At 40.3% G+C, this 23,865-nt stretch overlaps 1 protein-coding gene across 6 annotated transcripts in view; it reads left to right on the plus strand.

Moving 5' to 3' along the window:
- ZDHHC14 (zinc finger DHHC-type palmitoyltransferase 14) overlaps positions 1-23,043 on the plus strand; it is a 72,346-nt gene extending 49,303 nt beyond the window's left edge. For 2 of the 6 annotated variants that reach the window (XM_066616043.1, XM_066616035.1), the window contains 4 exons: positions 341-443; positions 3,273-3,382; positions 4,085-4,187; positions 18,970-23,043. In XM_066616043.1, coding sequence (XP_066472140.1) covers positions 341-443; positions 3,273-3,382; positions 4,085-4,187; positions 18,970-19,326 — 673 coding nt within the window. In that variant the 3' untranslated portion in view covers positions 19,327-23,043. Of the gene's footprint in view, positions 1-340; positions 444-3,272; positions 3,383-4,084; positions 4,188-5,095; positions 5,303-8,502; positions 8,946-9,054; positions 9,114-17,429; positions 17,495-18,969 lie in introns of those variants that run through there. The other 4 variants (XM_066616061.1, XM_066616077.1, XM_066616052.1 and 1 more) reach the window with 4 other exon arrangements.
- Positions 23,044-23,865: the final 822 nt, after the last annotated feature.

Consider the following 23,865-nt stretch of genomic DNA (forward strand, 5'->3'; position numbering starts at 1 on the left):
AGCTCATTTATAAGGTATTAAGAGAATGTAAAGAATGCTTTTGGATGGGCTTCTGAATGTAAGGATGTTGAAAATTTGTTAGTGAATAAGACCATAACATATATCCTGATGAAACAGGTCAAGTCCATCTAGTCTGACATTCTATCAGTTCAGAATCACAGCATGATGGTAATGGACATCCCATGTTTGTCCCCAGTATCTGATAATCAGAAGCAGTGTACTTATCACCAGGAAGTTTTATTCTAGTTCTCATGACAAATAGCTGCTAATAAACAATCTTTCATGATAGGTAATCTTAATATTAACTTTCTCACTTAATATTGCCTTGACTTTCAATCACTGTGCTGGAAGCTGTGGTTTGTTTCTTCTCAGTTTGGTCCATTGTTGGGCTCTCAGGTTTTCATACGTATTTGATCAGCTCCAATCAAACAACAAATGAGGATGTAAGTTTTTTACTTGGTGTTGTAATTATTTGTCTTCGCCTGGTAACTAGTATATATTTGGTTCATAGTTCTGTTTATTTTTTTAAAAGAAAATTAAATGCCTGCTGACCTGCCTGCTAACCTGATAGAATTTGAAACTGTAACCAGTATTTTACGTATGCCAATAAAGGTTCTGACTGAAACAAGACTGATAGAATGGATTCTGTTGCACACACTCTGTCCCAAGGGGGTGATGCATTTCAGCTGATTTTTTTTTTCCACGGGAGAGGCACAGATGAAATTGCACATGCAGGATCTGTACTACAAATATTTCTCCCAACTACAGTGTACTTCCTTACTATTATTATTATTATTATTATTATTATTATTCACAATATTTATATACCGCTTTTCAACTAAAAGTTCACAAAACAGTTTACCCCTTTTTAAAGAACTTGTAGCTGAAGCAGGACTACAGAATTGATTCCTGGAGGAGGACATGGAGGAAGAGGAGGAGCAAGCTTGTCACAGAGTGAGGGGTTCCTGTTGGGGGGATTAGGAGAGTGGTGCATAGATGGATGAGGGGAGAGGATGATAGGCAAATAAGTAAGAAAGCACGGCCTCATCCCCCCCCCTTCCCTTTACTTTATGATGAGCATGAAAAGGCAACCTCCCTACTTGGTGCCACTTCTCTTTGAACAAGAAATAGAAGCAGCACAGAGCAGGGAGCAGCTTGTCAAAAGATTCCAGATTGCCTTTTCTTGGTTACTTGGTGCTTACAAAGTAGGTGGAGAGAAGCAATTTGGAGCCACTGCAGCTTCCCCTCCTTCCCCCTCCAGCAGTAGCTGCCACTGCTGGACATGTCTTAGCATCAGAAGAGGATCAGAGCTGCCCATGGAGTGGCAACTTGGAGAGGGTGGTGGACAGTTGGGCTGGAGGCTTGTCTGTTCACTTCCCTGCCAAAAGTTCTGCTCCGACCATTTCAGGTTGCTGCGTGGCAAGGTTGGCCTTGGTAACAGTAAAGAACTGTGACCAGAAAGAGCAATAAGAGAGGTCTCTTGAATCATTTTGTTGAATAGACGAGTTCACTATGGCTTAATCATTATGCTCTCATTTTCATTACTTAATGCAGTAAGTAAATGGCAATGTTTTAGGATGAATCACCTGCTATTTTCATTAACAATATTGTAAATCTGCTTTTCTGTTTCCCTCTAAATAATGAACCATAAGGAAAGCCTTAACTGGGTTATGGGCAGTCTTCATCTCTGGCCATGTTCTATTTTGAGTGCTATAATATGTTGTAAATGCTGTGGCACATACTCATAAAGCTATGGCAGCTCCAGGCTTTAGTTGCATTAGCTTCTACTTCATCACTCACAAGTAGGTGTATTACCTTCACATCTGATGCTGGATTGGAGGATGGGAACAATTTTCTCTTTAGGATAAGGATGGTCAACTAGTGATCCATAGGCCACAACCATCATGCTCAGCTGCTTTCATCTGGTACCCAACACCTTCTTGATTGGTAAGATAGGCAGTGCAAGTTTTTAGAAAAGGTGTAAGACCTATTCTTCCAAAAGGTTTCCTATTGCTAAGTGCATATGGGTGTTCCGTGTTATCATACTATATACTACAGTCAATTCTCATTAACCACAGACTCCAATCCATGGTTTATCTTATCTGTGTCTATAAAAGTGTTACATATGTTGCCACACATGTGGTCTCTTTGCACCCATTTTTGGACTAAAAAATTCTGAGGGCTTTTTCACCTACTATGCAGTTCTCATGGCTTCAGTCCTCACAGTTTAACATGTTTTCAGTTGTTCTCGCTGGCTTAACAAGTCACCACATGCTCTCAGTTACTCTTGCCAGCTTAACACTTCAAGTTAAGTGCTAAGTGCTAACTGAACACAGTAATAGCATAATCCGAGCTAAGTGAGTGTATATGCAAAATTTAGATTAATGGGACAGAGAGATGAAAGGCCTTATAATGAAAGCAGAACAACATTTTCATTGCTATATTTGAAAACCCTTTTACAAAAAGTTCTAACTTAAGTTCATATAGTATATAATGGTGAGGGTCTGAGGGAACCCCAGTAGTTAAGGAGAATTGACAGTGTCCTCCCAACTCAAATGGAGAGGATGCTATTTAGGCCTCTCTTTCTGAAATATCCTCTTCTTTTCCAAAGAGATCATGAGGAACATTGATGTGGAATTAGAACCAGACTACATGCAATGTTGAGCTGTCTTTTTAAGATGGAAGTGGACCAGAAGTGGTCCTTCCCTGTTTAAAAATTAGCTGGTTGGGGAAAGGAGAGCAGATCTGTCCTTAAGGGTATCACTCATAGTAATAGGGATTAACACTTTCCAAATAATCTTCAAGATGTCTGCCCCCCTGCCCGTGATTCCTTCCAGGGCGAGCGACCACTTCATGGGGCAACTTTTGGTACAAAAATGATGCAGCGGAAAATGTCAACTCATCCTAGGATGATGTAGAAACTGCACCAACTGGTACAGTTGCTCCCTTTTGCCTTTGGAGTAATATGTGGCAGAGTGATCCTATATACACTTACCTGGGGGTAATTCTCATAAACTGAGTAATTATAAGTGCTTCTAAGTAGTTATGTGTATGATCGTGTTGACAGTGTGTTACATGTGGGGAGGCAATGAAATATAGTGGCTACATTGGTGTGTTGAGATGTAGGATGCTGAGGTGGCCTTAGGCATCATTATTTCTCAACCTAACCTACGTCATAAGCTTTTCAGGAGAATAAATAAAAATTATAGCACTTATCCAACAAAGAGTGCTACAAAAGGGCTAAATAATGCACTGTCTTCATTTCTTGTTAGATTAAGGGATCCTGGTCAAATAAAAGAGGTAAAGAGAACTACAATCCATACAGTTATGGCAACATTTTCACTAACTGTTGTTCTGCACTCTGTGGGCCCATCTCTCCCAGGTAAGAGGTATAATGCATTTGCTGAGTGTCCTTCCCCCCTTCCTTTTATCTTTTTTTTTTTGGGGGGGGGGACCTTTTAGCAAGGGATGCCTAACCTACACTATCTCATAGTTGCTATAGGCGTCACATGACTTTTGAATGGTCCTCTGGCCCATTATGTACACTTGTGACTTTCTGTTATCCAAACCAAATAGGTTGTTTGTACAGTATGTTTTTTTTAATGTATACCCCACCTTTTAAGTAGAATCTTACAAGGCGACTTACAATAATTTTAAAATAACATTACATCCAATTAAAACTGAATAAAACAGCAGCAGACAAAGTAAGAAATATAACATCAGCAGGAATAAAATGAGCAGCAGTAAAAGAAGAATATTGTGTGTTGAAAAGCCAGGCCAAATGTAAAGACTTGAACCTGTCCCTGGAACCTAGTCAAAGAAACTGCCAGGTGCAGAAACTTCAAAATTAGAGAGCTGCTACCGAAAAGCTCTATCATGGGCTGCCAAATGTAACTCTAGCCTTTTTACTATCAAACTCCTAGGAGCATAAAAAGGTATTTTCTATATTTCTATTCTCTTGCTCAGTGAAAAGTGTTTACACTGTTATCGTAAGTGCAGTATGACTTGATGGTCTCTTGAAAGTTTTCGTTTTTCCTTTATTGTTTAAGAACTGTTCATAACAAAACCTTTTATTATTCTATAGTTTAATTGACAGAAGAGGATTTATACAGCCAGACACTCCACAGCCAGCAGCACCCTCAAATGGCATTACAATGTATGGGGCCACGCAGTCTCAGAGTAATATGGTAGGAACCATTCCATAATGTTGATCAAGAACCCTGTGAATGTTTCCCTTCTCCACTTTCTATTGCACTAATCACATCACTAAACTTACTGGATGTTACTGATACTGTGTGATAGGAGAAGTTTTACTGTAGTAGGATGAAATAAGAAATTGAGCTTTTCAAAAGCACTAAGTAGCAAATGGCTGGTTTTTAAACTAAAGGATAATTTTAAAAAAACAGTGCTTATGTTCTACCTGTAGACTGTTGGCTATTAAATATAGCATATTCTTTGCTTTTAAAATTATTTACCTCAGGCACTACTGATTGTGCTATACAAAAATTCTTGCTGCCTGACAAATGTCTATAAAATGTATAGAAGAAGTCTTTGAATTTCTTGAGACCATACTGAACTACTTTACATGTCAAAGCAGTGTGGTGTTTTAAAATGTGCCATTGACTCCCATTGTGCCTTCTTGGGAACAGTACATTTTTTTTCAGTGCCAACAGAGCACATAACAGCATAAGGAAACTTTTTCAGTAGAAAAGCATACCTGAGTACTCCACTGTGCTCTTGTTCTTCCATCACGTATTAACATAAAGATGATGCCAAAGATTTTGTATATTTTTGGCTTATTCTCAGTCTTTGAAGGAAAAGAAGAGATGCCAGTCCCAACCATTTCAGATTTTTTTTCTTAAACAAAACAGACACACTTTTCAAAGCTATGTTACTCTTTGTGTCTTATAATACTTTTAGAAATGATATTGTTGATTAAAGCACTTGTTAGCATATATGAGTTGGTTCACTTCTCACTTTTCACATTTGCTAGCAGTATCCGTTTCTAACATTTCCAATGCATTTAACTCCCAGTATCGATTGTATGTTTTCATAGCATGAGCACTCTGCTACTTACGGTTATGTTCGCTTTCAGAGCAACTCCAGGAGACTTTCTTGAAGTATAAAGGCCTGAAAAACATGAATAATTTGCTTACCTTATGTTGGCATAGATAATTGTGACAGTAGGCCCTCTGTTCTGCGTCTTCTGGTCACTGTAGCCATAGAAGAACGTTGCCATTTTGTAGACAGAGATGATGTGTAGTCTTTTTTTTTTAACTAATATCTAAAAAATTACAAATAAATCTGTACATTTAAACTTTGACTTAGGTGTCAAGTTATTTTAGTGTTTACTTAATGGCATTTGCTTTCTGTTATAATTTTACACTGGACATTTGTGGGAGGGGGGAGGTTTGAAGGAAAATTGCAAGCCTCTTAATCCTAGCCAGTTTTTAGCTGTTCAAGTCAGGTCCCTTTACTATGGTTCCCCGTGTGTGAACTGAAGAGACCAGGTCTTGATCTTGGCCCATGCTTACACACGGGGAAGGTGAGGTCACCCACAGATCTACTTCTCTAGCTCACCATCTCTTTCAGGCGGTCTTCTGGGGGCTGTATGTGTCTCCCTGCTTCACTGCATCATAACACCAATATTCCTTCTGGTTTCCAGCTTGCCTGCCTTTTGCTGTACTCCTTGCCTTCCTTCAACTTTGTTACCTTGCTTGTTGTTTTCATTGCATGCTATTCCATCTCACTTTTTAGACCCCACCTGACAAAAGTGCTACTGCTGAGTGGCCTCATTGTTCAGTGTGACTGTATCACTGCTGGATGATGTCATCAGCTGCCTGGCTTGTTGACCACAGTCTTCCAGAGCAAATAGAAATAATTCCCTGTCCCAGGCCCTCACAGATTATTTCACTCATATACCTTCTGGCATATAGTTGTAGCTTGCAATCTTCAGTTTTAATGGAGGTGAAATCTAACCTGACATATTTGCTGCGTGACTTGCAGCCTGATCCAATACCAGGGTAGTGCTGGCAACCCATGTGCTGCCCCTGCAGCAGCTGTTGCAAAGTACTTTGCTGATGGCAAGCAACAAGTTGTGTCAGTGGAGAGGCCAGCACCAGTAGGCTTTGGGCGGCCATACTGGCATCGTGCTGAAGAGGAACACGTGGCAGTAAGTGTCCCCACTGGATGGTGAAGAGGTGATGTTTCTGGGTGGGAGAAGGGCAACCTGCGGGGCAGTTCAAGCCCAGGAGAGGGCAGAGGCTGCCACTGGATCCTCTCTTCCCCTCCCACACCTGAAAGCCTGACATGGGCTACTTGAATCTGCACCAGTGATTTCTCAGACCAGTGGTACAGATTTGAGTCGACTCTTAGGGGTTGTGGGATCACTACACAGGGTAAGGGAACTGATACTCCCTTACTACAAGGAGACCTCCGGCTACTTCTCTGGCCCTGCAGGATACTGTGTGGCACCAGATGACCATAGGATTGGATCCTTAGTGGATTCAGATATCCTTAGTGGATATTGATCAACTAATTTGAATTGTATTTATTCTGAGACAATTACTGGATGGAATGGTGAAATTGGGTAGAAGTGATATGGACAGATCAGCAGATCTGGTACACTGCATGTGATGGAACTTCTTATCATTTTTTAAAATTGGCAATTTCTAGGGTTATAAAATTATCATTAATAAATTATTATATTAATAAATAATGAAATTAAATATTTAGTAAACAAATTGTGAATAAGAGATTAAAGAGACAACCCATTAACCAAGCATATTGTGTTTAATGCATGCTTTGGTTCTTACACGCTTTTTTAATTGGTTCTTACATACTTTTTTTTCGTGAGCAGCTGCAGGTTGGGAAGAGGCACTGGCATTAGGGAAGTGGGCCTTCCACCAAAATACTAATCTAGATTTCTCTACTTAGTAGCCATTCCCCCTCCCCCCACATGGTGACTGTTTTCCTCAAGGAAGAAGCTCTACTGGCATGAGTTGTGCTTTTTTCTTTGTGAAATAGCAGTCTGAGTGGCCGCATCTGGAGAACATGGTTTAGTTCTCAGATGACTCGGCCAATATGAATGACTCAGCCAACTAGACAATATGGACACCTCATGCAGAAATACTGATTTTTCTAGTAATTATTAGCCCTTGCTTCTTGAAAATTCTGAATGCTGATGGTCTGGTGCTATTGTTACTTATAAATATAAATATATTTATAAGTATTTATAAGTATAAATAACTATTTATATAAATAACTATGAGATGAACATTAAGATGTTCCATCTTCTCTTCCTCCCCCAGCACATTTGAGCCAGGGTTTGCTAGCAAGTCCAGAATGTGTGCTTGCTACTTTTGCTCAACTCAAGTAATAGGTCAGGGGCGGCCCAACCACATGCAGTTCTTTGACCTACAATGTGCAGTTCTCAGATATATGTTAGCTGAACTTGTTTTAGCGTCACAATTAATATAAAGGTAAATAAGAAATTTCAAGCTTTATGATTATTTACCAGGTATAAACTGAGAGTCCACAGGATTAAAACACAAGTTTAACGTTCATGGTACACAAATATATTTAAGAATTTAAATGCTTGTTAAATATTGCGACTCTCTTGCAGCACTCAAACATTTATTGCATGTGGATCTTATGTTAAGCGTATTTGGCCACCCCTGTAATAGGTAGTCTCCAAGCTTTTAGTAAAGTATCTTTCTTGCACACTGTATATAACCATGAGCAACCTTGTATAGCCCTCAAAGTACAAAAGCAGGCTAGCTTTCAGACTATTTTCTCTTGAGGGCTCTTGAGCACTTTGAATTGAGGACCCCTGTGTGTGTTACTGAGTGGGGAGTGGAGGAAGACTGTAGAACCAGCACATGCTTCACATTGACCATCCCACCAACCAATCACATCAGTGTGCACCACTGTTGCCCTGTGAAAATAAGGGGTACTGGCAGGTTTCATGTGTCATTTGGATACCCTGCAGAGCTCCTGGGCTCTCAACTAGTATTGAGCCAAGCTCTATCACCATTTTGTGCATGCTAGGGATTGTGCTACAAATCGGGGACTCTGCTTCACCACCATGTTGCCAGAGGAAAATCCTTAGGCACCAGGCAATATGACAAGCTGAAATGTTCTGTTTAGTTGCAAACCAATACGTTTTAACTGTTTCTGTAATCAGAATTCATGTTGGTTTGGGAAGTAAATGCATTTCAAAATAGGAAACAGTGTTCAAGTGATTCTAAATCTGTCAATCTTTTCAGTTATATAAATAATATTTTGTGTCAGTTATTGAATGTGCTTTAAGTTAATCCACTCTGATGAACATACTTGGATGTCAACTTGTTTTCTAATACTGACTTAGGAAGTTAGTAATCCATTATCTTGATAAATTCTAAAGCTAGATAGATTTTCAGGTTGTGGTCTTATGAAATGTCACACCTTCTAGTGTTATCATTTGATAATTTGTTGTTTGTTATTATGACTGTCTTTCAGCAGTACATCAGATTTTTCTGCTCTTCTATAAGCATTCCAGATCACCTAACTCGCCCTATGATTGTAGTCTCGCTAGATTGATCTGTCATGCCAAATTGCTGACATTGTTCTGAGTCTAAATCTGCTATAACTCTGTGAATTTGATGTGCCGTTTGCCTTTCTTACTGTTTCATTACAAGTAAAGATTGAAAATTTGACGTCCAACAGCAATCTCTATTACTGCTCTATAAGTGCCTCACATCCCTTTTGAAATATTTTAATTTTAATTGTATTGCAGAAAATGAAATAAACCATGTTGCATAGTTCCTTTCAAGACAACTTAGTGTTGCCACAGGGATTTTGTGAAATGTTGATATAAGGACCAAATAAACCCTTCCTATTCCATCTGATCCATCTAGTTAATTCTTCTTATTGTTCTCTAACTTTATAACACAGCCTCAAAAATCAGACCCTCTTTCATGTACTTTCCTCTACAAACACCCACTACTAAATACACCTAAATGTTACAGTGTTTGGTTTTTTATGTTATTCTCAATATTTTCATTATTTTAATAGGGGACTGAAGTTAGATTAACCAGGTGATAATTGGCAGGATCACCCTTTCCTTTTTGAAGGTTGGTAGTATATTTTGGTGCTTTCTTCCTCCTAGTATACCCCCAGCTCCCCATCACTTCTTAGTAGTTTTGTAAATTCATTTCCTTACACCATAGATGCTTGTCATGGGATCCCACAGATTCACAGTTACTCATGTTTCCTAAATATGTCATCATCTTCTCATTAGTAACGATGGCTGCAATTCACAACCCACTTGCTTCAGAAAAATCCCATTTATTTTAAGAGGAGACTTACTGTAGATTCAATGTTGTGGATTGTGCCCATTTACTTCAAGTACTTCTCTCTTCATAATTGCCCCACTCACTCTTGAAAAAAGTTTAAAACAAGATAGCATTTCAATCATTTTAGAAATACTTTTTTCTTCCTCATATCTGTGTGTGTTGTTGTTTTTTTTTAATTTTTCTTAGTTCTATACTAGCGTTAATATCCTTTAATCCAGGATATGCCAATATTTTCTTTTTCTGTGATATTAATCTTGTCCTTATGCACAACAACCTTTCTGCATTTTCAGTTTCAGATTACACGTGTTTTTCCTACTTGATGTTGGGATGGTGCAGACAAAACGCACTGATCTGTTAACCATGGTTAACTCATTTCTGCCCAGCCCACAGGTGTACACATTTGGTCCCTGTTGTGTATATGCAATGTTGGGCAGAAATAGTTTTCGCCATTTCTGCCCAGTGTTGCATATATGCATTACATTGGACAGAAATGGTTTTTGCAATTTCTGCCCAATGTTGCATATACACAGCAGGGACCAAATGTGTACACCTGTGGGCTGGGCGGAAATGGGTTAAAGAGTTGGAAGTGGGCTGTTGGATTTTGATTCTCATACTAACCCCTCTCATCTTATGTAAGAATTTCCTCTTTCTCCTTCCTGCTGCGCTTAACCATGGTTAAAAATGAGATGAACAGTGGTTAACTGTGATTAACACTAACTAGAGTTTACTGTTAACCAGGATTTTTAACTTGCCTCAAACCCTGGTTATGAATTAACTCTGTTAAGAGTTAATCGCAGTTAAACTGCTGCCACTATAACATTTAACTACAGTTGAAGATAGCGAACTTGTAAATAAGAGGTGAGCAAATGACCAAATGGAGCATACCTTCTCATGGCCGGTTCCTTGTTACTATCATTAGGTGTCAGTCGAGGAGCATGATGTTAGCACCCACTCTTAGTAAGCCACAAGGCAGCTATTAACACTTGTTTATCAATTCATGTGTTAAATTGCAGAGCTCTTTTGTTCATGTCTTTTTTTTTTTGTTTGTTTGCTTTCTTTTGAGAACCGATTGGCCATGGGACTCTTATTATTCTTTTTATAATGATCTGTATATTTCTATCTGTTTTCTGAATGACAAAGAGGACTTCCAAAGTGATACTGAATTATATTTGTTTCTCATATAGTAACTATAGTGAACATTGCAGAGGCCTAGGTAAATTTTTATCATGAGTATGTGTTTCTTAATTTGATAGCACTTGCTAAAATGAAATTTAACTTGCTTTTTTATCTTTCTCAGTGGCATATTTCAGAAAACCACTGCCCAAGCTATTTTTCCTCTTCATTCTTCATATCTTCCCTAAACATGTCATCTCTGCTTCAGTTATCAAAATATAGCTTGTTAGTATTTTGAACTGAGATGCATCCTTCTACCTAGAATATGCACATCAACATGATATTCCAGCTATTGAAATTCTCTTCTAGATCATCATTATGCCACTTTGGTCATAGCTTAATCATCTTAGACTGACTAAAACTGTTTAATGTTTAAAATTATTTCTTTTTTTAAAATTTTGTATCACTATATTACTTTGTGTTGCTTTTCCGCAGACTTGGCCAAAGCACCCTAACATTATGAAATGTTGCAGATGACACTATTTGATTTTTTTGATCACATAAAAAGATTTGCAGCTCAAGCCTATGTGTCTACTTGGAAGTAAGTCCCATTGCACGTGATCACTCCACTTTCAATTTCAAAAGCTCAGGGAGCCCTGCAGAGGGACTCCAAGGGCTCCCCGCACCCCTGGGAGGCTGCTACAGGGACTGGTAAGTACATGCCAGCCCCTGTGCCCCCCCTTAGTGATGCGATCCTGGAGATCACATTGCTACCTTCCCCCACCCCTTAAGGGGCAGAGTCCAGGGCCCTCAGTCTGGGGCATCATGACGCCCCAGTTTGAGAACCACTGCATTTGTGTAATATCTTCTTTAAATATCTTTTTAAAAAATATCCTCTTTTAAGATATTAAACTTTTTTCTAATTAGTTTTTGTATCAGTCATATTTATTTTATTAATTTATACCCCGCCTTTTTGCCCAAAGGGAACACTAGGCGGCTTACAAACAATTTAAAATACAACATTAAAAACAATCATTAAAACAATTTACAATAATTAAAAATCTAAAAAACAAACAAAACCCCGTGGATTCTCTTATAAAAAAACAAGAAGCAAGGACGCCAGCCAGCCTGTCAACAATTAAAAGTTCTCATATGACAGAGAACTGGAATTTTAGCCTATGTTTAACTTGCATTTAACACTTGGCTATTGATGTGAGGCTGTAATATTAAAGTGCACATATACCTGATACCTGTAGTTGCAAATAAGGACAATGGGTTGCACTCAGGCCTGCACAAGTAATGCAATTCTTGTGAATGGGATCTCCCATTCTTCTCCATTGAAATCTCTTGAAAAGCTGCTCCTGTTGGGGGAGTCTTGGGTATGGCATAGAATGTGACACATGGAGAGGGCGAAATCCCTAGAAACTGCATACAAGCATCTTCCTTGAGTAGAACTGTGCATGTGCAAGGTTGGATGCAACCCACTACTATTTCATAGGGCAAATCACTTGAAATGAACAGAGATTATGGGCCCAATCCTAACTAGTACACACTGGTTTACCACCAGTGTGCATTGTCGCAAACATGCCATAAGGCACATTTGTGAGGCCTTAGCGCTGGTGCCAATGCTCCGCCACTCAGCAGTCACATGGACTGCCATGTGGTGGAGGGGTAGGCTGGGCATGGTGGGAGCCAGGGAAGAGGCATTCTGGAGTGGGGGAGGCGGACGGAGGGCAGGAAGGAGGCGTGCCAGGGGAGGGGTGCGGGAGGGAGTCGGCACCAGTGGAGCTCTGCTCCACCAGATCCTGTGCCTCCGTTTTGGGCCGCTGGCCTGACACAGAGGCTTTTGATTCTATGGCGAACCAAGGGTTGCTGTAGAATCGAGTAACCCCATTGCAGGGCTACGTGCCAAGGAAATGAAAGTCCCCTTCCCCCCAGCACTGCCCGGATAGCACTTAGGATGTTGTGGCAGCCATTTTTGGTGCCGCAGCAGCCCCGCATGCCAGTCAGCTCAGGATTGGGCATATAGCAGTGCTCTGACAGTCTATTTTAATACACTTTTTTCTTTTAAGTTTTAGTTTATTGGACAGGTGGCAGTAGAAGTCACTGATATCGTGGTGCAAGCAGTATATGGCCACTGCCTCAGAACAGTAACTGAGGAGGGGTCCCCACACTTCGATCAGCAGGACTCCTATGGCATTGGAGGGTAGAGAGTAGCTTGACCAGCAGAGAATAGGCATATGTCTGCTGACGGAACAGTAGTAGCTGTCCTGTTAACTCCAAATGCCACTATACAACTCCTGCTAGTCAGCCCCCCCCCAACGTTTTATCTATCATGCCACATTATGAGACACTGTTGAATAAACAGTGAACTTTCTTGTAGCCCCACGATTTGTTATGCTTCAGTAATAGTGGAAACACAAGAGCATTGACAAGGCCTATGATTAGTAGGCTTCTTGGAAGGCATAGAAAAAAGCAAGGCCGTTAAGTCAACAGCTTTTAGTCTCTAGAAAGGAAATTTCAATTTTGGGGGAAAAAAACTTTAACCTATTTTATTCATAAATGTTTCACATCAGTTTTAACATTATACCCTTTTATATTGTGAAAATTATAGGGCATTGATGTAGTCACAAAGCATTAGAGCCCAATCCTGTGCTCCGCGGCATGGCTCCGTGCAGCGGACTACAGTCGCAAACGTGCCATAAGGCATGTTTGTGGGGCTCACCACCAGGCTCCCGCTGGAGCTAGCCCAGTGCTGACTGGCGCAGGGCTAGCATGCGGCAGTCGCCCAGGTTCCGCGGCTCAGCAGTCTCCTGGACCACTGGGATGCGGAACAGGAGGCGGGGGCTTGGCCAGGGGTGTGGGGGAGGCATTCCAGGGAGGGGGGAGGCATGCTGGGGATGGGCGGGAGGCGTGTCAGGGGGAGGGGGAGAGGTGGATCCGCTGAGCTGAGCTTCTCAGGATCCAAGGCGCTCATGGAGGGCTGCACGCCCTACACGAGTGCCTTTACTTTAGCGTCGACCTTTTGGTCGGTGCTAAAGAGTAGCCCCATTGCAGGCTGCTTCCCTTACTCAGGGGAAGGGGACGAACATCCCCTTCTCCCTTGGTGCCTCCCATGGTATGCGGGAGGCACTGAATCTGGCAGCAGCCCTCCACGGAGTAGCCAAGGCTGGGTGCTGCGGGCAGCTCAGGATTGGGCTGTTAATCTGTATTTTAAATAAAGGGTAGATGTTTACTAAACCACAGTGCAATGCCTATCAGGTTTAAGAAAACTTGAAGTAGAACATGTTCAATATCTGTTTTGAAGACTCCCAAATTAGTTCCCATAGTAATTTATCGCAAATATGGCTATAGAACATGTGTCTTTCCTTACAGTACAAAAGAAGCATTTCTCAATTTGCCAACTTCAACTACTGTACTTGATAATATAGAAAATATTTAGTGTTTATTTAAACAAAATGAAAAGTTCAGAATCCTTCCAGTGCTTTTTCACTGCACCCCATCAGCCTGTCTTGCTGTTTGAGCAGAATTTTCTGAAAAACAATTTATGAATCAAGCTGAATCTTTAATGTGCTACATGATGAATACTTCTGGCCTTGAATTCAACTTAAGTGCTTTTTTGAATTGAGTCTGAAGTACAGTGAACTATGATCAAAATGAATGTGTGTGTGTAACAGTAAAGAATTAAAAAAAACAGTTACTTAATAGCATAGTTCAGAGTTGAAGTATACTCAGCAAAGGATAATTTCAAATATTAATACCAGAATAAGACAAAATACAGTTGTTGTTGTTGTTGTTGTAACCCAAGAATTATGAATGCAGGGGACCTCAAAGGAGGCCATTCTACATAAGAACAACCCTGCTGGATCAGGCCATAGACCCATGTGGTTCTGTATCTCACAATGGCCCACCAAATGCCCCAGGGAGCACACAAGACAGCAAGAGACCTGCATCCTGGTGCCCTCCCTTGCATCTGACATTCTGACATAACCCATTTCTAAATTCAGGAGGTTGCACTTACCCATCATGGCTTGTAACCCGTGATGAATTTTTCCTCCAGAAACTTGTCCAATCCTCTTTTAAAGGCATCTAGGCCAGATGCCATCACCACATCCTGTGGTTAGGAGTTCCACAGACCAACTACACGTTGAGTAAAGAAATAAATCTTTTGTCAGTCCTAACTCTCCCAACACTCAATTTTAGTGAATGTCGATCAATTTTCTGGTCGTTGTCCCTGCACAGCAGCCTCTTGTGCCTCTGGAAAGTTTTTCTTGAAGTTTTAGAGACTTCTGAAATGGAGTTACAGGGGAATGCAACATTTCTTTAAAAATTGAGCAAGGATACCTTCTATGAGCAGGGCTCCATTCACAGAAGGAGCCATTGCCCTTTTTTCTAAAATTCCCAACTTTCCATCTGACCCCATGGAGGGGGTTTCAAAAGAGGCTTTTTCAGGAGCATATGAGGCTGTAGGAGGAAAAGGCTGGAAAGTTGCCTTTTATGAGCTTCCATGGACTTGTTTTTCCTAGGATACAACCCAATAAAATTAGTATTGTGTCCAGTTCTGATCGTCACATCTCAGAAAGAACATAGTGGAAATGGAAAAGGTGCAAAAGAGAGCGACTAAGATGATTACAGGGCTGGGGCACCTTCCTTATGAGGAAAGGCTAAGGCGTTTGGGCCTCTTCAGCCTAGAAAAGAGATGCCTGAGGGGGGACATGATTGAGACATACAAAATTATGCAGTGGATGGACAGAGTGAATAGACAGATGCTCTTTACACTCTCACATAACACCAGAACCAGGGGACATCCACTAAAGTTGAGTGTTGGGAGAGTTAGAACAGACAAAAGAAAATATTTCTTTACTCAGCGTGTGGTTGGTCTGTGGAACTCCTTGCCACAGGATGTGGTGATGGTGTCTGGCCTGGATGCCTTTAAAAGGGGATTGGACAAGTTTCTGGAGGAAAAATCCATTACAGGTTACAAGCCATGATGTGTATGTGCAACCTCCTGATTTTAGAAATGGGCTATGTCAGAATGCCAGATGCAAGGGAGGGCACCAGGATGAGGTCTCTTGTTATCTGGTGTGCTCCCTGGGGCATTTGGTGGGCTGCTGTGAGATACAGGAAGCTGGACTAGATGGGCATATGCCTGATCCAGTGGGGCTGTTCTTATGTTCTTAAAACTGTTTTTTTCAACTTGCAAAAATCTTGCAAAAATGTACAAAATATACAAAGTGGCTATTGTGTGGTTCTCGCACTGAAAAGTTTGGAGACCGCTATCTAAATCATGACCACAGGGAGAAGTAGGGTTAAACTGCCCCCCATCCCACATTCCTGATCTGAATATTGTCCCTGTGCATTAGTTACACTAGAAAAAGCAATTGTGTGAGGGCTAATAATGGACATCATGAATAATTTGGCACTTCTTTGTATATGGTATTTTATTTAATATTTTACATGTATTTTACGTGAGATCCAGGAAGCTGGACTAGATGGGCCTATGGCCTGATCCAGTGGGGCTGTTCATGTTCTCACATAACTTGGTGTTTATGGAGAATTCTGGAGATAGTGACCTTGATTTTAACTTTCTCAGGCAAAAGTTGTAAATAGAAAGTACCAAGCACATGCCCACTGAGAGCGAGAAGCAGCACTTCTCACACTCACAGAATGCACAGGATTTGATGAATTTCAAACCAAATAGATTTATATAATTCTTGCTTAATCGTTGACGATGTAGCCTTTATGCCATCTGAGTGTATCACAAATGATTAAGTACTATTGAGCATCCAGCACATTTTCTCCTTGACAGTGACTTAAAAAAATAGCTAGTTTTTCATCCTTATGCCTATGGAAAACTTGAAAACGTTCCTTCAGAAGAGCAGTTCAAAACTGAGGTGGAAGATGCTTGATCATCTCAATGCATCACGCCTTCTCCTGTATCCCTGAGACACACTATTCAAGAATCTACCAAGAAAAAAAAAAAAGCATGAATTTGTATAATGTATGCAACCCTTGGGTCTTCTTGAGGCATCTTATCTAGTTGCAGAAATGAGAAACATTTTAGTGCAGAGATCTGAGACTTTTCATGGACTTGTTACACTAAACCCTTCTAGGGTCCCAAAACAGCCAGCCAAGGGTAACTGCACTAGATTGGAAAATAAAAATGTTCTACAGGTAGCTTTGCACCACCATAATGGTATTGCAATTTTGGATCTAAAACCACAGAACTGATTTCTCATGGCTTTGTTATTTTCTTGTTCAAGCTTTAAGTAGACCAAAATAGAATTGGAATAGTGTTGCAACAAGAAGTGTGAATTGAGAAGTCAGCAGCTCAGTTCATTGTGCAGGTAAAGCAGGAGAGCCATGACAAGTTACTATCACGTGTATCAGACCCCCGCCAGTAGTGTGTGAATAATATTAGTCCACTTTATAGGGCAGTTGTATAGATTGCTCTTAACACTTATGAAATACGTGAGCACTTGGGGAAGAACACTTTATGAAAGCTGTTGCTGCTACAGATGATGAAGAATTAGAATGCAACTTTGGTGTGGAGTCATGTGCCTCTTATTTTGATTTCAGCTAGTGGTCTTTGCTTTTAAAATGTGCTAGAAGTCAAGCCCAACGAGAGAGTCTAAAATAAAGTAATAAGCACTGCTGGCCCAACCTTGAGGCAAGGTGAATTGGATTCAGTGGTGGATTGTGAGGGATCTGAGGGAGTTGTGGATTCAGGGTGCACTTCACCCCTAGTCTGTACCTGCTGCTGTCACAGCTACAATGATCTCTTACCTGAGTGAGAAGCAGAACACCCCCCTTCTTACCTTGCTCCCCATGCATTGTCCTTAAAATCAGAAATCCAGGACCCAGCTTTATTTAGACACAGTGTATGCCATTCCTTTAAAAAAAAAGGGGGGGGGTTCACATTTTGGCAAAACCACACGAGAAGCATAGTTCAAATTGTTTTTGTTTTTGTTTTTTTTACAGCATCATAGCTGAGGCAGCAGCTGTGAGGTCAGCTGGGGGAAGCATTCCAGCTCATACCACCCAGGTCATAAGCAGTTATACTCCCACTTATGAACATAATAAAACAATAAATTATTGCAAAGAACATAGTTTAGGTTTTTGAGGATTCTGCATCATAAGATGCAGTTTTTTAAAACACATATTGCTTTCATGTTTCATGTTACAAGTTTTATACCTGTATAAATATTAGTTTTGTTTTTAAATATTACCTTTGGCCCCAGGCCAGTCCAATCCTACCTAACTCCCTGTGTGGTTATGCAGTAGAACCAGTGTGGCATCCACCAATGATATCACTGGTGCAAATCAGAGTTGACCAATGCAGGCGAATCAGGCCCAGAAAGGGGATTAGGATTCAGCAGGTGCCATTGCCATCAAACCCACCCCCTTCTGGGCCCATTCCACCCCCACCCCACCACCCTCCAAACCCCTATGTGGCCTTATATGGGGCAGTAGGCATACATAGTCCATTGTCACGTGAACCTTGCTGCTCGCTGCTTCTGGCAGTGGTCAGGTCGCACTGTCCGGCATTGTTGCATTTGCAACAGCTAGAAAACCTGTTACACCACCAGAAAGTGTATTCTGGTGGCCTAACCGCTGGATAGAATTGGACCGATAGTCTCATACATCTGGATGGTATGATGACTGTGTGGCAAATTTAATCCAAAGAGCCTGTTCCATGGTTAGTGACTCTGGCTATACAGAGTAACAATTCTCCATGCAGTTTGTAGCTCTGACAAATTGGAAGCTTTGTTTCAGTTTTTTTTTAAATCTAAATGCAGGTGACCTTGTGTGTATGTGCATTTAACATGTTTGAGTCAACAGTTTTCTGCTCATAGGATGTTTGGAACCATGTGTAAGCACATGCTTTCTGGACAGCTCCTTCTGCAGCATCATGTTATGGAAGATGTGCTACTAAACATCATTAGAAGCATGAACTTTGAAACTGTACCTGTCTTAATAGAGAAAATTACTGTGCAGAGTATTGGAGACTCTGATGTGTTAAATATACGTGCAAAATAGCCCCAAAGAAAAAGTGGCAGCATCATAGTTGGTTAGCTGCCGGGTGTAAGGTGCTCTGCTGCTGTTCTGCAATCCAAAGGATAACTTGAGCAAGAGTAACCACAAGGCTTGCACAGAAGAATAAATGGAACTTAAACTGGGAAAAGTCAGCATTATTTACAGATCTTTGCCTTTGAAATAAATGAGATTTATTCTCACATATAGCAAATGCTTATAATGCCTATTGTCTTTTTTTAAAAAGTCCAAAATTGTTGTGCTTGCTCTGTTTGTCAGCTTAACAAAGGAGTATTGATACTAACAACTTCTTCTTTCTCCTCACTCCCCATTCCTCTTTTGCTCATATCCTCCCTCCCTCCCTCCCTCCCTCCCTTCCTTCCTCTTCCCCCCCCCCACACATTTGCATTGTATATTATTTTGGCACCATTCATTTCTTCAGTGTGATCAAGATCAGTGCATTCAGAGCACTAAATTCGTTTTGCAGGCTGCTGCCACACCACTTCTCCAGAGCGAGCCCAGCATTAGTAGTGAAGAGCTACCTTTACCAGGCAAGACCACTATTGGTGCTCCCTGTGCCACATTAACACTAGGACAGCCAACACCACCCTCCTCCATGCCAAATCTCACCTCAGACACAGGTTTGACAGACATGATCCCATTAAAAGAGGACCTTGAAGGTCATCAGTTTCTCACTCCTGATGAAGCTCCATCACCACCAGGGATGTTGCCAATTGGGAGTCCTGTGACACACAGCCGAACCATGCATGTCCTCAATCTAGCCAGCCAGGACTCGTTGCACGAAGACTCAGTACGTGGCCTTGTGAAACTCAGCTCGGTCTGAGCAATTTTGAATATGACAATGGTTATACAGACCTTCTTTACCAATGTAAAAAAACTTGCAGTGCTGCTTTTGGACTCTGTGACATGTCTCTGTAGCTGAAACTTTGCTATGTGACCAAGTCTACTAAAAGGAGAAAATATTTTTGTGCAGTGGATTTATGATATTGTTTGAGATTTGGATGAGTTGGAGTTGATGGCAACACTGATGTCTAAATCACAGAAATGTACACTAACCCTCTTTGGTGAGGAATGGAGTCCAGCAGCTTAGAATCTTGGTTTCTACAAAGGCAATTATTATAGTACATTACAAATATTCTGGATACAAGCATCGGATATTTTATGAAGCTGTTGTATAATACTGCCTTCGTAGCCAGAGGGCCTACCCGTTTCATGTAACTGTGCTACTAATATTTGAAACAGAAGATTTCCATTCTGTTAATACAAAAAAAAGGACTACAGTTGTGGAATTGCGTGCCATGCTACAGCATATGTTACAGTAGTGTTGGTATTGAGAGGAAGTGCTGATTGATTATTTGTGAGTTCAAAAGTGCTGTTTCATGTAAAAGACAGTGTGACAAATGAATGGAGAATTGTTTTTTCTCAACTTAGTCAAGCTTATTATATAAATAAATGATTTGGTGGTACTTCAAATGTGGAGGGCTACCAGTTTTTACATATCATTTAACTTTGAGTGTCTAAAATAAGATATTGTGTTGTGCCATACCATGAATTTCTTTCCACCCCCAGCCCCCAATTGCACATTTGATCACATTAGATGTGGGTATCCAATAAAATGGGATCCTCTTTTTCTTCAGATATGTGTTTAGTTTTATCCTTGCATAGCTGATGACTAAGCAGCCACCTGTGGATAATGTGGATTACAAATTGTTTTTTCCTCAAGTTGATGCTCTTTAGAAGGCCAAAGGTATAGCCTGATTATCTGATTATGAACTGTTTTGTTTTAGTATTGTGTGTGATTTTATTAATCTGTTAGGACACAATGTCCGCAGCTACCCTACGTGTTGAAATGTCATGACATTTATAGCTCCTTTGGGACCCATAACAATGGTATCCATAGGAACCCCAGGTTTGCAAGGTAAGAATGTCAAGGCTCTAGGCCTCAGTGAAAAAAGAGATAAGACACTGGAATATATCTACGCTATGGGATAACTGTCATTAGTCATGGTTATTTTCAATTATATATTTTCTTCTGTTGATTTAAATATATTTGATGCTTGGGGGTCTGGAAAAATTTGGGTATTGGAAAAGTTAGTTACTGCTTAAAGAAAAAGACTTTGCCCTCAGGGATAACCCAAGAAAACATACAATGAAAATTCAAATGCTATATATCACTGCATCTTGCCTTGCTTTTAAAACACTAGGACCTGCAATAATCTCTTCTCAGGACAAAATTTAGTACAAAGCATTTTCAAAATTTTGAACCATCACTTGCAGGCCACTACTTTTAAAAACTTGGATCATGAAGGTGTGAATTTATTGCATATCTAACATGTGGGAAAATACAATTAAAAGGAAAACAAAAGCACAATGTTTTAATTGGAATATGGCCATCTCTTTCAGAAATGCCGGGGAACATATTAGCAGAAACCCTCACACTGTGTACAATTTTATAGAAGATATTATTTTTCTTTAAACAGTGATACAGCCTGTCACCTTGTTGCATGTATAGGAAATAGCTAGAGAAAATTTTTATATCCACAGGTTGCTCATTTTTCTCCATATTGGTGAAAGCTATGCATGATCTGCAGTTATTTGGTTGTGAGCCATTAAAATGTAATGGCTGCTAGCAATTAAAATGTTTACAAGCTTTCATATAAAGGGATATTGCCTCTCTTCCTGACTGACCTTGTAGGATTTCTTTAGAATCCTGCATATACTCTTTCCATTTAGCACATGCCTGTTCCAAAGGGTGGACAATGACTTTGAGATGAATGTTTTTGGTTTGATTACTGTACTGGCAGGAGCCAGAGGAGAAGTTGAACTATTACAAGCACCAGTTTAACAAAGTAAACTCGCTGATTTAGGAGGACATTCTCAACAGGGATGCATGCAATTAACTTACTTTCAGAATCTCAGCCATACATTTCAGTGTCACAATTAAACACCTCAGAGGCAACAATCCCAAATAGTTTTTGAGTTTTTGAGCTAATAATATTATGAAGTGCGCAGCAGGATTTGACTAGCATTAAAATAATATATTCTGAAAATTGAGGGGTTTTGATTTCTTGCTATCATTCCTTTCTATTGCCAGCACTTTGATTTTCCTGTATTGGGGGGGGGGGGGAGAGACTAAAATGAAAACATTCCTTTTTGACTCAATACATTGAAATAGCCCTTACTAGCAGTTGAAGGGAAAGTTCTGTCAACATAGTTATCTATCTATGTGGACAATATTACTGTATTTAAATCAAACACCAATATTTGATTAGATCAGTTAATTTGTTTAACAAAACTCATCTTAATATTTTACTCATTCTGCAGATGCTAGAACATGGAGCCTGTGTTCTTCGTAGAGTAGAATATCAACAATGATAAATATTTTAATTTTCCGTTAAGGCTTCACAGCTGTGGAGTTAAAGTAGAACTGTATAAACTCATCAGCTTGCATTTTTTACAGAAATATTTAAGTTTTTAATAGAGCAATTGGATACCCTTTCTGTTAGGAATGCTGAACAGCATTGTGCATGATGTAGGTCCAGAATATGGTTCTGATAGCATTTTTACTGTGTGAGGGGAGGTAAGAATGTCTTGCAATTGTTTTTAAGCCCCTTTCTGTAGAGCTTTAAAACCCTACACTGTCACAGTAGAATACTTTGGTTTACTTAGTGTTTGCAGGAAAGAAAATGCTTAATGACAAAAATAAAGTACTGTGAAGACCTATATATGGAACAAATCTATTCATTTGCATTGATGTACAATATTTTTCCTGTTTGTTTATAATCTTTTTTGCCTTGGTGGCAAAGAATAAAAATACAGCCTTTTTTAAGCATTTCCTTTTGTTCTAATATTTTTTTTTACCATTATTTAAAGCTTTTCTATTTCTCTTCGCTATCCCTGATTTATCTGTTTCTTTTAGTTACCATGACATCTTAGCTCTCTTACACTGTTAACTCATGATGACATCTGCTGGAAAATAATGGAACTGAGTGTGAGTTTAATTAATCGTGTTCTCAGTTAATGGTATATAGCAGTGTTTCTCAACGTTTGTCTTCTGCTGTACCACTTCACATGTTCCACCTATTCAAAGTACCACCTGGAAGTAACTGGCGATGACATCATTGCAAGTTTCTTCTGGGTTAGGAGGGTCAGATCAGTGTGACAAACTCCAGTAAGAGACTCCAGGCGGATGGGAGAGCCCTTTCAAGCAGAGAAAAGCATGCTTTGGAGCTCTACCCACCAAGCTGAGCCTCCTACCACTGTTTTGTTGTGTCATATTCCGGATCTTGCTACCAGGCAGCAGGGGCTCACGGGTCCTGCAAGTACCAATGGGCACCACTTCAAGTACCACTGGTTGAGAAACACTGGTATACAGGAATTTTAGAAGCAGTATAGTTAACATTTCCTGCTTTTCCATCAGCAAAAATAGTTTCACACTTTAATGAGCTCTAAGTAAAATGTAACATGCAGCACCCACTCAGTTATTTAGCCCATTACGTGTACTTCAAGATTCTGTTGTTCATGAGGTTGAGGACAAACATCAGCCACTTTGAAGTGATGGTTTTAAGCAATATATGTCTTTTTTTTCTATTTTTCTCTTCTACTTGTTTAATTAAATAAAATGGATCTTATAAAACCCTTGAATGTTTTTCATTGGTACCACCTATGAAGAATTGATGTCCATATACAGGAGGAACTGTGAACAGTTTATGCATTAATAGGTATACTGTGCTAAAACAGCATCTTGTGCAAACATGGGTATCTTGAAAATCATGTTATCCCTCTGAATATTTAAAACCTCTTAGATTAACTGATTGAACAAAAGCTGCCTGAGAAGGGGAATTTGGGGCAGAAAAGAGGGTATGGTTGGGCATGCTATACCTGTTTTCCACATCTTTTCCTCCACTTCTACACTTCTGATTTATCGGGGGGAAGGGTAAATTCTACAAGCAGTCTCAAACAAGGTAAAAAAATAAATAAAACCCATATAGGTGTTATCAGGATGGTAGAAAATTGGTTTGCTGGGAAGAAAAACCTCACAGAGTGCAATGCTAAAAAGGCAAGGGACTTGTGGCAGCCCATTGGTATCACAAAAGTGGTGTAAAGCACTTTCACGCCACCAGGAGAGGTTGATGCATGGATGTGCGCCAGCCTCCAGAGGCCAATGCAAGCCCCATTCAGCCAGCCTAAAAGGTAAGCCAGCACTGGCTGAGCTAGGCCAGCACAGGGGGTCTAGGGGGGAGTGGGGAGGATGGATGGTGGGTGGCGGATGGGGGGAGCAGGGCCAGGATCTGGCACTTATCCTGTCTCTGTTAGCAGGCTGCCCAGGGCAGTTCTAGGCTGCTCGGATCTGCACCACCTC

The sequence above is a fragment of the Tiliqua scincoides genome, chromosome 1 (assembly GCF_035046505.1).
Source record: "Tiliqua scincoides isolate rTilSci1 chromosome 1, rTilSci1.hap2, whole genome shotgun sequence".
Classification (NCBI taxonomy): Eukaryota; Metazoa; Chordata; class Lepidosauria; order Squamata; family Scincidae; genus Tiliqua; species Tiliqua scincoides.